The sequence below is a fragment of the Theropithecus gelada genome, chromosome 6, assembly GCF_003255815.1.
Source record: "Theropithecus gelada isolate Dixy chromosome 6, Tgel_1.0, whole genome shotgun sequence".
Lineage (NCBI taxonomy): Eukaryota > Metazoa > Chordata > Mammalia > Primates > Cercopithecidae > Theropithecus > Theropithecus gelada.
Window position 1 is genome coordinate 170,220,930 of NC_037673.1, and position 13,372 is coordinate 170,234,301.

Consider the following 13,372-nt stretch of genomic DNA (forward strand, 5'->3'; position numbering starts at 1 on the left):
ATAGCCATTGTAATTGGGGCGAGGTGATATCTCATTGTAGTTTTGATTTGCATTTCCCTGATGATTAGGGACATTGAGCACTTTTTCATATACACATTTGTATGTCTTCTTTAGAGAAATGTCTATTCAGGTATTTTGCCGTTTATTTTTGTTGTTGTTGAGACAGTCTCACTCTGTCACCCAGGCTGGAGTGCAGTGGCGTGTTCTCAGTTCACTGCAACCTCTGCCTCACAGGTTCAAGCGATTCTCCTGCCTCAGCCTCCTGGGTAGCTGGGATTACAGGCACCCGCCACCACGCCTGGCTAATTTTTGTATTTTTAGTTGAGACGAGGTTTCACCATGTTGGTCAGGCTGGTCTCAAACTCCTGACCTTGTGATCCACCCACCTCGGCCTTCCAAAGTGCTGGGATTACAGGCTTGAGCCACCATGCCTGGCCACCAATTTTTAAATCAGATTTTTTTTTTTTTTTTTTTGGCTGTTGAGTTGTTTGAGTTTCTTATATATTCTGGGTATTAACCACTGGTCAGATGCATAGTTTGCAGATATTTTCTTCCATTTTGTAGGTTGTCTCTTTAGTCTGTTAATTGTTTCCTTTGCTGTGCAGAAGCTTGGCTTGGAATTATTAAAAGTGTGATTTCTACATATGAATCAATCACAAGACATGTCAAAGGGAATTTCTTTTTCCTCTGGAGGCAGCAATAACAGGATTAACCACAAGCGCTCACAATTGACTCCACGTGGTTGTCCACATTGTGCTGTCACAATGATTGCACCAGAAAAATCATCTAGGTCTTCGGAAAGAAGAGAGTGGAGGACTAACATTTATTGGGACACTCCCATATCATATATATGCATACTTCTACTAATATAGCCCTGTGCAGCTCAGATGTGCTAGCCCTTGTTGTCTCAGAAAATCTCTCTCTCTCTCTCTCTCTCCCTGCCCCCTCCACACACGCCCCTCTCCACATGTTTCATTACTGAACAGTATATATAATATCTAAGTTTTCTCCTGACCTTTTAGCTAGTAGAGTGTGTGCTCAGCACATGAGCACTAACTAGGGTGACCTAACAATTTATCACATAAACTAGAATACTTTTGAAAGCAAAAGGGGACCCTATTACAAATGCCAAGACAGCTGCGCCTCATGAAGTGCATCATAAACAGCACTGCAGCTGGGAATGAACAACCATCAGTGGCTTGAACCACAGCTTAGTGAAGACAGTGGCAACAGCCTTGACCTCAGAGGATTTGAAGAGAATCTATGCGCAATCCCCAGGGATGAAATAATTCAGCCATTCAGAACCTTGTCCCTAAGTAATAAAGGGTTTCTTTGAGCACAATCTCTTCTCATATTTACAATCACTCTGCAAGAGAGATATTATTATTCTTACACCAGAGATAAGGAAAGGGAGGTTTAAAGAATGAATGTAAAATGTCCAAAATCCTTACAGCCAGAATTTGGTAGAGAAGACACTAGGACTTGGCCCTCTCTGATTCCAGACACCAACTTGGAAGCCATATAATGTCCTGGGCTGGATACAAATTTTGGTGGCCACCGATCAGCTTTCAAATTCCAGCTCTAGTTACCTTGGCTGACCTGTATGATCAGAGTACAATGTTGAATGTAGTAGCAAATGTGAATACAGTGCTCGCCATAGTCGCTGCTCTGTGCTAAATGCATTCCCTATGCTATCCCATTTCATGCTTTGTACTGACCCCATCATGTATGTACTATTAGAAACCCCATTTTGCAAATGAGGGAAATAGTCTGAAAGAGGCTGGAAAAGTGCCCACTTCATGAAAGATACACGGTAAATATATTTCCCTTCTGTCCTGACCACAGGGTCAGAGCACAGTAGAGGTCTTGAACCATTCTGTGTTTTAGGATATTGTTCTTGAAGGTCTTAGGAGGCGATCTCTTCCCTAATGAATGTGCCTGCTTTTCCAGGTTTTCCAAAGGTTCAAGAATTACTTACTATATGGTGCATATTATTATTATTATTTTTGATTTGGCCAAAATACCTCCCACTTTCTTGAAACCATTTTGCCCCATGCAGTGGTTGTGGTCATGCATAAGAAACAGCAGGTGGTGCCAGATGACAGATGGTGTGGGAGCGCGTTCCCCGGTAGGAGGGGGCGCGAGCGAGCAAGCAGGCAGGCAGCTGCCAGGAGCTCTTCCCCGCTCGCTCACGCCTGCTCTCAGAAGCTCCGATCCAGACACACGCGAGGCGCTGTCCTTTCAGCACCACAAGCTCGGGCTGAGGAGGGAGGACTCCCGGCCGTCCTCCTCCTCTTCAAATTGGCTTGAATCTGCTCTGACCCCACAAGAGTGCAGCACAGTAAGTAGGCATTTGTTTTTGCTATAACCACTCCCCAATATCTTGCAAACCCTTTCACCCCCACAACAACCCTGTTTTGTCTAAACGTTCCATCAGCAGGATTGAGAGAAGAAATTCAGTTGTGTTGAGCTTCTGGGGGTGGGAGGGGAGCACCATTAGACTTCTGAGGGATCTGGAGATGAATAAATGTGATTTGTTTATTTAGTTGGCAATCCTGCAATATGGGAGCTGCTAACTTTCCGTGGAACCAAAAAAAATGGCCCTTCGCTATTGAGGAAATGGAGTCATTCCATGGCTGAATAACAGGATCAGGTTCAAGCTAGCCTTTTTTTTGCTTTTATTTTAGGAAATTGCACCTCATGTACAATCCACATATGATGTAATAGGGTACACACTGAGACATTGAATGTATTATTGTGTTTTAGGGTATTACTGATTGAAAAACCAACATAATAGAATAGCAACCAGAGTGGTGAGGTGAAATTTATCATGCTGCAGGGGGGATGGTATAATAGGACTTCATTTTGCACTAAGTATAATCTTTTTACTGGCATTGTGTGAACACTTTAGCTCTAAAAGTGTATTTGTTTTACATTTATATTTTTTTGTGTGTAGGTTTAGGATTTTCCTTGAATTCCTTAAATTTGAGTGCTGTTGAACCCCATGGGAAGGTGGCATGTTTTGATGATTGAAGTTTTATTGGACAGTGGGAATCATGTCAGGAAATCTAGTGGAAGATCAATGACTGATCGCAGATTGAAAGCCCCTTGAGTGGAGCTGTTGAGGACAGTGCTGTTTTCTCTGTCGTCAGCCCTCTCTTTCTGCCTCACCTCCTGCTGTAACCAGAATCCCACTGCTTGCCTTAGGTCTGGGAAGAAAGGCGTAAGGATGGTGAAGCTGAACAGTAACCCCAGCGAGAAGGGAACCAAGCCGCCTTCAGTTGAGGATGGCTTCCAGACCGTCCCTCTCATCACTCCCTTGGAGGTTAATCACTTACAGCTGCCTGCTCCAGAAAAGGTAAAGCAGGTGCTTTTGCTCTCATTAGCCCATTGGCCCCCAGGCTCCCCCCATCTCAGGAAATAAAGCATCAAAAAATTCCACCCCAAACCCTTTCATCCCCTTATCTGCCAAATGTGCTCCCTTTCTTGTAAAATGTAGTTATTCCTTCCAGAGCCGAGACATCGCTTGTATTATTTCAGATTTATGGTAAGTGTTTATTCATTTTTTGTTTATATCTGCATAAATGGGCAAGCAAATTGATCTTTCCTTGTTAAAGTTTTCTTACAGCTGGTGAATACTAATAAACTTCTAGATGGTGACAGAAAATTCATCTTGATTATTTTGGGAAGGTCTTTCAAAAATTGACAGGTATAGATTTGAGGACAGAGGATTGGATTCACTCCAGCAAGCATTCAGTTTGCACCTGCTAAGACCCTGTCCCTATACTAGGAGTTGGTTATAAAAAGACAAAATTACAAAAACCTTTTCTAGTATGACAGTTTAATCTACTTCATCCTGGTAAATGTTACACCTGAGCATTACAAAGATTGTGAGGGTGCACAGGTGGAAACAACTAAATTCTGTTGGGGTGGAGAGGGTTTGGGAATGGGGCTGAGAGGACAGGTTAGGCAGACTGCAGAGGAGAGCATTTGAATTGGGCTTGTAAAGGTGAGTAAAAAATCTTCCTGGCAGACCATGGATTGGGCAAAGGAAGGCATTTTTAAGGCAAAGCATGGAGAGCTTTGGGGGAGCAGCATGACTGCGGGAGAGTGTCTTTTGGGGAGGCGTGGCTGGAAATGAGTGACTGGCTGATGGCACATCTCCTGACATGGGAGTAGTCCATGAAGAATGGAGGTGGGCATTCACACAAAGGTGGGGTGGGGGTTACGGACACAGAAGGGAGAAACAGTATCATTTAAGGTCCACCTGGGACAACCTGGGGTTTTATTATGTGAGCTTTTGTACACGGTAAGGGAGAGACTTGGAGGCCAGTAATGGAGTTCCCTGACTGAAGAGCGAACAATGGATCATTCCATCTGTTTGGTTTCCCATTGGCATCTGCAGGAGGGCATTGTGTGTCTTAACCAATTGGCTTCAACCAATCAATGGAAGAGAAGCCAAAGCTAGATAAAGGGGCTGCTGATTGGCCAAGGGTTGAATCGTTTGTTTTGAAAGTGCAGAGATTGTCAATAGGAGAACGTGCAAGGGTGGGGTGGCTGACAGAGAGCATTCTTAAGAGCCATCCTAAGGAACTGATAAAGCCTTTAAAGATAAATTCTGAACAGGTAACTAACACTAAAGAGATGAGAAGGGGCAGTATTAATAGAGTACCTGCTACATGTATATCAGAGCTTTTTGGTTTTGAACTGCATATTAGAATCACCTGGGGAGATTTTGGAACTCCTGCTTTCTAGGCCACACCTCAGAACAACTGTATCAGAGTCTCTGAGAGTGAGACCCGGGCATTAATATGAATGAAATCTCCCAGGTGGCTCCTGCATGCAGCCAAAGTTGAGGACCATTGTTTTAGATGCTCATTAACCCTGGGAGTCAGGGATTATTCATTCATATTTATAGATGAAAATTTGGTGAGTTATCTAAGCTCACAGAAGGAGTAAGTAGAAATGTTGGAGTTTGAACTCAGATATAAGTAGAAGTTAGTAGGAGAAGGGAGGGATATTCTCTTGGGGCTTTGTGAGGCCAACAGCTATAGCCTTGCAGATCTGCATGTCTCTAAGAGGTGTGCAAAGAAAAGGGATTGTGGTGAGGTCATCTCTCCCCTAGCCTTCTACATGCCTGCAGGTCATCTAGAGATTATCATGGTCTCTGATCCCCCCCACCCCGCCACACACTTAGGCTCCCACCCACCTCCCAGGGCTTTATTCTTTCAATGAGAGAGGAGGCAGGTCTGAGAACCACTGAGTATCCAGTCCAGGTGTACCAGAAACTGTCCCAAAACCTGAAGGATAATGCATTGTCTCTCATGGTGGGCCTGCAAGCATGCAAGGGAAAGTCAATTATCCTGAAAGATCCAGGGGACCCAGTTTGACACTCTGATTGTCACCACACAGTCTTTCACCAGGGCAGCCTCAGTTTCCTGTTTTGTAATATGGGGAGGATCACACCTACCTCACAATGGTCCGAACAAAGTTAGATGTGGCCTCATATATAAAGTGCCTGGTTAAAAAAACTATAAAGTATAATGTCACCATTTTTCAGGTGCTTCCTAAATTCTTGATGCTAAGCTATATGCGTGCGCGTGCACACACACACACACACACACTCACTCACTCATACATGCGCGCAATTTTCTTTCTTCTTCTCAGGAGTTAATAAGTTAATAAGCCCCAGTGAGGGAGTATCTACTTTGGTACAGAAACTCAGACACAGAGGGGTAAAGTAGCTCCCCACAGCAAACAGCTGGGAAAGCATCCTGGATGTAGAGCCCAGGCAGTGCTGTTCCAGAACCTTCCACCTCAGCAGGATGAGAAGTGAGCCAGCCTGGGAGTCCCCACGTGTGGTCTGTGGCTCAAGCTCAGCCACTGACCCACAGTGCAGTCCATTCCCCTCTCTTAAGTCTGTCTTCTCTGAGTGGGGAATTGTATTATCAGTTTTCTGTGCTAATATTTAGATTTTAGAATCTTTACAAGAGTAATTACATTTTTTTCCCCAATATGAGAACAGTAAATGTTAAAAGTAAATGTTGCTGAAGAAGCCAAAGGTCCTCTAAATGCTTAGAATAGTGTCCAGATGACCAGCAAGGACTCTGAAGCCACCTCTTTTGGTAGGTTCAAATCCCACTCCAACTCTTACCAGCCTGCTTTGGCTAAGAACTTGGAGGGTAGTTTCTTAAGTTGCCTCAGCCTCAGTCTTCTAGTGCATAGAATGGGGATGCTAATTTTGGGACTCACCTCACAGGACTTTTGTAGAGGAGGCAGAGCGAGCCCCGACACAGCTGTCAGCCGTTTGGTTATGCTCTGGTCAGATGGTGAGTATTTGAAGCTAAGATGGTTATCAGAAGGAAGGATATTTGACCCCAATGTCAGATCATGGCTTTTCTTTTTGAAAATGTAAAATACAGAGTGTGCTTGTAATACTGAAAGTCAGTATTCTAAGTATCCTTTAGTAGTATGAAGTCTGAATTTCGAGAGAACAGCGTCTGGAGGCTAGCTGGAGTCCTCTCGTGGAACATGTCTGAAGACTTGCTCTGGGCTAAGGAGGGGACTATGCAGGGCATTCAGATTATTTCAGTTAATCTTCCCAGCAGCCTTGTAAGGTGGGTCTCAGTGCCCCCATTTCACTGATGAGGAAACTGAGGTTCAGGACAATATAATGGCCTGCCTAAGCTTTACAGATGAAGAGTGGAAGGACTGGGGTTGGAAGTGTACTTGATGTTCCAGCTTTTTTTCTGCATTGCACTGCCTTCAGTAAGAAGTCTCTCATTCTGGGAGAGTGCTTCCTCAAACGCTAGGCTCCCTCATCCGTGGCTGCACCTGCCTCTTAAGCCCTCCCCCTGGCAGGCTCCTGGACCTGGAAGGGACCTGGACTGGTCCCCCAGACAGAACACCAGAGGCTCCAGTGCTCGCTCCCTGCCTGGTGCTGGAGAGACTGGTGTCAGCCTTGGGGAGGAGTGCCAGGCTCCTGAGTGGCCTCCTGCTTCTCTCTTTCATGGAACTCAGTCCTCCACATTGCCTCCAAGCCTCCCCAGGGCTGTACCTGGGTACCTCTCCCATGGAAACCTTCCTCATCTCCTCACCCCACAAGATCCCCTCCCTGAATCCTGACCTTGCCACTCCAGCTCCTTCACCACCTGGCCTGCTGGCTTCCATTCTTTTCACTCCCACATTGTGCCTCGAATGTCAGCATGCCAGACCTACCTGGAGCAGCGGTGCTCTAGGGAGGTGGTTCTGTCTCCCTCGGGGACAGTTAGCAATGTCTGGAGACATTTTTCATTGTCATAACTAGAGGGAGGATTCTACTGGCATTTTATGGGTGGATGCCATGCTGCTAAATATCCTACAGTATACAGGACACACCAGTCCTGCCCCTAGGAAGAATTATCCTGCCCCAAATGTCAACAGCGTCAAGGCTGGGGAACCCTGTCCTAGACTCTCGCACACTCCCCAGGATGTTCCATGCCTTCTCCTTCATGAACATGCCATTCCTTCTGCCCAGAATGCCCTTATGGCTCCTTTGCTTGTATGATGTCAGTATTCATCTTTCTAAACCCAGTTCGGAAAGCAACTCTCCTGAACGCCTTCCTCGACCACCAATAAGTAGAGCTGTAGTTGTACTTATCACCCTGGGAGGTATTCATTTATTCATCGTCCATCTATCCATCTATCCACCAATTCATCCATCCATCTCCCCATCCGTTCATCATTCACCAATCCATCCATCCATCTCCCCATCCGTTCATCATCCACCCATCCATCCATCCATCTCCCCATCCGTTCATCATCCACCCATCCATCCAGCCAGCAAGTCTTGCAGAGTACCCTCTGTGAGCCAGGCCCTGTGCTAGGCCATAGATACACAGCAATGAAAAGACAGCATTGGCCACTGCTTTCATGGAGCTTCCAGTCCAACGAAGAAGAGAGACTTCCAATAATCCATCAAACAAATAAAAGCATATAGATGCAAATTGTGGGAAGGGCTATTAAGGGAAGAACAAGGTGTTGTAATGTAAGGAGAGATAAGACATATAGGGGATCTAATTATAATGACAGGGTGGTCAGGCAGCAGGCCTAACTGAGCCCTGAGGAGGGTGGAGGAATGATCAGGGGGCCACGTTGGCTGATGATGTCAAATGATGGGGAGAGACTTAAGAGATGAGGTGGGGTGGGCACCGGTTTATGTGGGCCCCGGTGTATTTTTTTTTTTCAAAAGCTATTTAAAGCAGGAGAGTCACAGGATCAGAGTTTGATTTTTGGAAGATTGCCCTCATTGCTGTGAGCCACCCTAGGGACAAGGGACAAGGGACAGGCTCAGTCTCATGCCTGGTCTTTTGACCTCCTCTACCTCTTTCTGTTCAATCAGTCCTCCACACAGCACCAGATTAGTGTCCCCCAAAACAGGGGTGACTGAGTTGTCTGAAGCACCCCCAATACGGGAGTAGAAGAAAGGAATGGGGGGGGTCTGACACCAGCTAAAAGGCCACTGCTACATTCAGGGAGGAGAGGATAGTGGGGCAGTGGCAGTGGGGTGGGAAGGCTGATGGCATTTAGACATGGTGCCAGGTTGGTTGGGAGGAGAATTTGCTTTCTCTGCTCCATTTGCCCACTAGACCTGAGGCGCCAGCTAGACCTGAGACTGTGTCATCCTGGTAGCCTTAGGCCTGGCATGCAGTGGGCAGTGGAAATTACTGGCTGATCCCCCTCTTGCCTAGCTTAAAACTGGACTCAATTTCTCTACTTGGTAGCTGAGGGAATAGACTCAAATCTAGGTGACTTTCTCCAGGCCATGGGAGCAAGCTCCTGCGAAGCTGGAGCATTAGTCTGCAGACATCAAATTTCAGGACATGCCTTTGGTGCTTTGCTGCCTTTGGTTCATCTAAGGAGCCACAATAAACCAGGTGTCCCCACAACCCCTGTGAGGTTGCTACCATGATCCCTGTTTTACAGGTGCAGAAACAGGCTAAGACAGGTGGAAGGCCGTCCTAGGGTGCACCAAAGGAAAACGGTGTAGCCAAGATCTGCATGCAGGTGTGCTGGGAAGGGTGGCAGGTCTGCAGAAAGCAAACCACAGACAGGCACAACCCACCTTGGCAGAGCCCCAGGTGAACCATAATCGGCAGGTCTGCTGCTGCATTCTGGGCAAACACTTCTTTTCTTTCTATTGATTATTAAGTCTTTATGCATCTTGGAGGAGGTCGCTTACCTGCTTGTGGGAGGAGAGGAACACAGATATTTAGAAACTAATGACTAATGTACGGCGTGTTTTAAATTTTGCATGGTAGGCCATATGCACTTTATAGTCCTAGAGACCTTGGTTCAAATCTCAGCTAAGCTATTTACTTACTGTGTGGCTCTAGGCACATTGCTTAGCATCTCTGGGCTTTGAGTTTGTTCAGCCCTGAAACAGGTAATAATATCTACCTAAGAGGGTGCCGGTGAGGGAAACAGTGTGACAGTTGTCTAATGGGCCCAGCTCAGTGCAAGGCATACTGAGGGAGCGCACAGATAGTTTCCTTTCTTTCACTGGGCATCTAGAATATGTCTCTTGAAGATGATAGCTCTAGAAGGAGACTGCAGAAGTGGGGCATGCTGGGAAGGACGGGGTTTCACAGGTGGGTGTGGGGCGGTGTGGGGCCTGATGATGCTCTGCAGGGGAGGCCTGAAAGGGGACCTAAGGCCTGTGTGCCTTCTGGGCCTCTCCCTGGGCTTTCTGCAGGGTTTCGTTTTCTCCCCGAGACACAAGATACGAGAAACGTAGCCTTTCGCCAGGGAACAGCAGAAATGCACATCCCTGCAGGCTCCAGGCCCTAGAGCCCCCTGGTTCTTCAGAGAATCTCAAGAGATGAATCTCAAATTGGGACAACGTCTCTGACTAGGCAGATCCTGCAAATAGGTAATGACAATAAACATAACAAAAATGCCGTATAATTTAAAAACACAATTTTAAACAAAATATACTTTTTTTACCTACCGGATTGGCGCAAAAAAAAAAAATGGATATTTCCTCATGTTGACAACACTGGGGCAAACTTGTCCTCAATTCGCTCCTGTTGGTTATGTAATGTGATGCAGTGTTTTTCAGAGTACTGGTATTTGGACATTGTCTGTAAAATGTAAACTGTGGATAGCATTGGACTGGTATGCTTTTCACTGGTAAGAAGTTACCCTATGGGTATATATTTCAAGTATGCAAAGGCCACTATATATTGAAAAGAACTGGGAACAACTTGGACTGTTCCCTGAGAAGGGCCTGGTTAACTGAGCTCTGGCGCACGCAGGCGGAAGCCTAAGCAGAGGTTTTGAGAGTGAGGCTGATCTGCATGTGCCAGCGTGGAAAGATGTAACAGACACGCTGCTTCGTCCAAACAGCTTTAAAGAGAATGGTGTGGAGTGATCCCATTTGGGGAAACACACACAGTGTGAGCATGTTTTATTCTTGTAATTCGTAAGACGGTTTTGGAAGGACACATAGAAAACTGTTAAATGTTTGGGAAATGGGGATGGGAGTAGGTGCGTTCCATTTGAAGAATTTGATTCTATACTTTTCATCTTTTTTTTTTTTTTTTTTTTACCATAAGAATGCATCAAATTTTATTCATTGATTTTTAGAGACAGGGTCTCTCTCTGTCGTCCTCAAGCTGGAGTGTAGTAGTGATGTGATCATACATAGCTCCCTGCAGTCTCGAAGTCCTGGGCTCAAGCAATCCTCCTGCCTCTGTCCCCTAAGTAGCTGGGACTACAGGCACATGCTACCACACCCAGGCTGATTTTTAAATACTTTTTATAGCTGGAGTCTTGCTGCCCAGGCTAGTCTCAAACTCCTGGCCTCAACTGATCCTCCTGCCTTGGTCTCCCAAAGTGCTGGGATTACAGACGGAAGCCACTGCACCTGGCCTTAGATTTTCTATAAAAAGAATTCACCCCCGTTTCACAGATGGCAAATGGTCTCAGGGAGTGGATGTAACTTGTTCACTTTCACACGCAGGGAGATCACAGTGAAGCCAGTGCCTCTGTCTGTACAGGGAGGTGTCAGAACAGCACAGTTTGAATTCAAATCCTACGTCCACCTACTTGCACTGTGACACTGGGCAAGTTTATTCACCACTGTGACCCTCTGTTTCCTCATGACACTAACGTCTTCCTCTGAGGTTTGTTGTAAGATAAAATGAGGAAAATACATAGCAAACGTTTATCATAGCACCTAGCACATAGTACATGCTTAATGCAATGGTGTAATTATTATTGTTGTTGTTCTTAACATTATCTGTTTAGTCCCAGAATCAGGTTCCCTGTTTCTGGAGGTCACAGGGCTACCCCAGGCAGCAAGGAGAGGTGAGCAGTGACATGGCCTGGGCCTCCGGACTGTGGAAGACCCAGGTGGCAGCGCTCTGGGCTCCACTGTAATGATTCCAGCCCAGGCAGCCTGCCTCTGTTCAGAGCAGAAGGAGTTGGAAGTCCCCCGTAGAGGATCCCATGGAGAGTACCTCGTCTCGCCCCGTGCTATGCGTTGCCGTAGAAGTGGGGAGTTACAGACTTACTGAGGCAGGTAGTTCGTTTGAGACTAGCTTTTATACAGCCTCTGAGAAAGCAAAGGCCCAGCAAGAAAAACAAAGTTTATTCCATGGAAAGAGCTCTGGACTGAGAGATGGCGTTCATACTAGAGACCCGCTTCCGACCCAGTCTTACTGTGTGACCTGTGGCACATCCCTTTCCCGCTCTGCGCCTCAGTCTCCCCATTTGTGAATTGATGGGGTTGGACAACACTGCCACTTAAGTCTTTTGAGCACTGACATTTTACCTTGTGTTCGGGGCCCAAAACCAACCTTCAAGGGCCCAGGAGAAAACACGAATCCAAAGAGGGATTGTGGAGTGAGGAGCGATAGGTGCAAATGGGGGAAGCTCCCAACTAAGGACACAGGCCCCATCTGGGCAACTTTGCTTTCTCTGTTTAGAAATAGAAGTTATTTGTTCACTCATTCATTCCACAGTTTTTATGGCCTCCCTGTTATGTCCTGGTTCCCCAGGATCAGAGCTCAAGTGTTAGGTGGCACTTGGATCTGAGCTTGGGTTCAAGTCTGGGCTCTGCCTCCTAGTGGCCATGTAAGGTTATGAAGTCACTTCTGCTCTCTGGGACTCAGGCTCCTTGTCTGTAAAATGGGAATGATTACCTTTACCTCACAGAATGATGGAGAAGATTTGCTGAGATATAGGATGTAAAGTGTTTGGCACAGTGCCAGGCATGTAGTGGGTACCTTTACAAAAAACCCCAAACCATGATTAGTAGGAAAGAGTATGATATTCTTGAGTTTGAATCTAGCTCAACCCGAGGCCAGTCATTTGATCACAGGCAAGCGACTGAACTCTTGGAGCCTAAATTTCCTCATCTGAAAAATGGGAATAATAATAATGATTTTGAAGGAGAGAACTGAGGCGTGGAGAGAATGTTGTCAGGAGAATGATGAGAATTGAATGAGTCCACATCAGCAGGGCACCCGGCACCATGCCTGGCTCATAGTAGGGACTCAGTGCCAGCCATTCATTGTCCTGGCTCTGAACCTGTCTCTTTGCTCCAGGGATGATGGGTACAGCTTAGATCTATTTTTGGACTGTGCAAGTCCAGCTCATAAAAATACAATCTTGCTCCTTGTCAGCACTTCTGCACTTTTATTTATTGTTCCTGCCAATCCTCGGACCTCTCCATGTGGGAACCTCTTCATTATTGATAATCCTGGGAAGTAGTATTTTAAATTTTTATGATCTGTACTTTGCACCATCTGAACCACCATGCATTATCTGGCCTTGCCAGTGAAATGGGAATTATATCCAGACGAGGGGTCCTTTAGGGATGAATAATTTATCCCATTTTCACAATGCCAATTATGTTAAATTATGTTCTTCATATTAGCAGCTGACAGGACAATAGGGATCCAACATGTAAATATGGAAAGAATACAAAGTTATTGCTTTGCCCAAATCCACAATCGTATTTGAAAACCTGGAGTTTCATTTTTCCAAACATCTATAAAACCCCACTTTAAAGAATACAAAGAGTAGGAGGAATTTTGCCTCTCCCCTCTCCTCTTTTCTTCTCTCGTTTCTGCTGATAGGCAAGGCACTCAGGGCTCTGTTTTGCTCCATTTTCTTTTAACTGTGGGAAAAAGAATGTCTAGAAGAGAGGCTTTCTTTGCAAATTTATTTTTCTCCTTTCTTGTTCTCTTTGCCTATGCACGCTGATAACTCCAAGGTACAATTAATTACGATTGGCTAACATTTCTTATGCTTTCCCTTTCAGAGTACTAAAAAGATGTAACTGTGACTCTATCGTTTATAGAAGGAAAATGTTTCTGGCTCTACT

The 13,372-nt window shown here is 45.7% G+C and overlaps 1 protein-coding gene across 4 annotated transcripts in view; it reads left to right on the forward strand.

Annotated features, from left to right (window-relative positions):
- Window positions 1-2,101: 2,101 nt before the first annotated feature.
- NSG2 (neuronal vesicle trafficking associated 2) overlaps window positions 2,102-13,372 on the forward strand; it is a 62,555-nt gene continuing 51,284 nt past the window's right edge. The window contains exons 1-2 of one of the 4 annotated variants that reach the window (XM_025387421.1): window positions 2,102-2,341; window positions 3,208-3,358. In XM_025387421.1, coding sequence (XP_025243206.1) covers window positions 3,230-3,358 — 129 coding nt within the window. In that variant the 5' untranslated portion in view covers window positions 2,102-2,341; window positions 3,208-3,229. Of the gene's footprint in view, window positions 2,346-2,590; window positions 2,654-3,152; window positions 3,359-13,372 lie in introns of those variants that run through there. The other 3 variants (XM_025387423.1, XM_025387422.1, XM_025387424.1) reach the window with 3 other exon arrangements.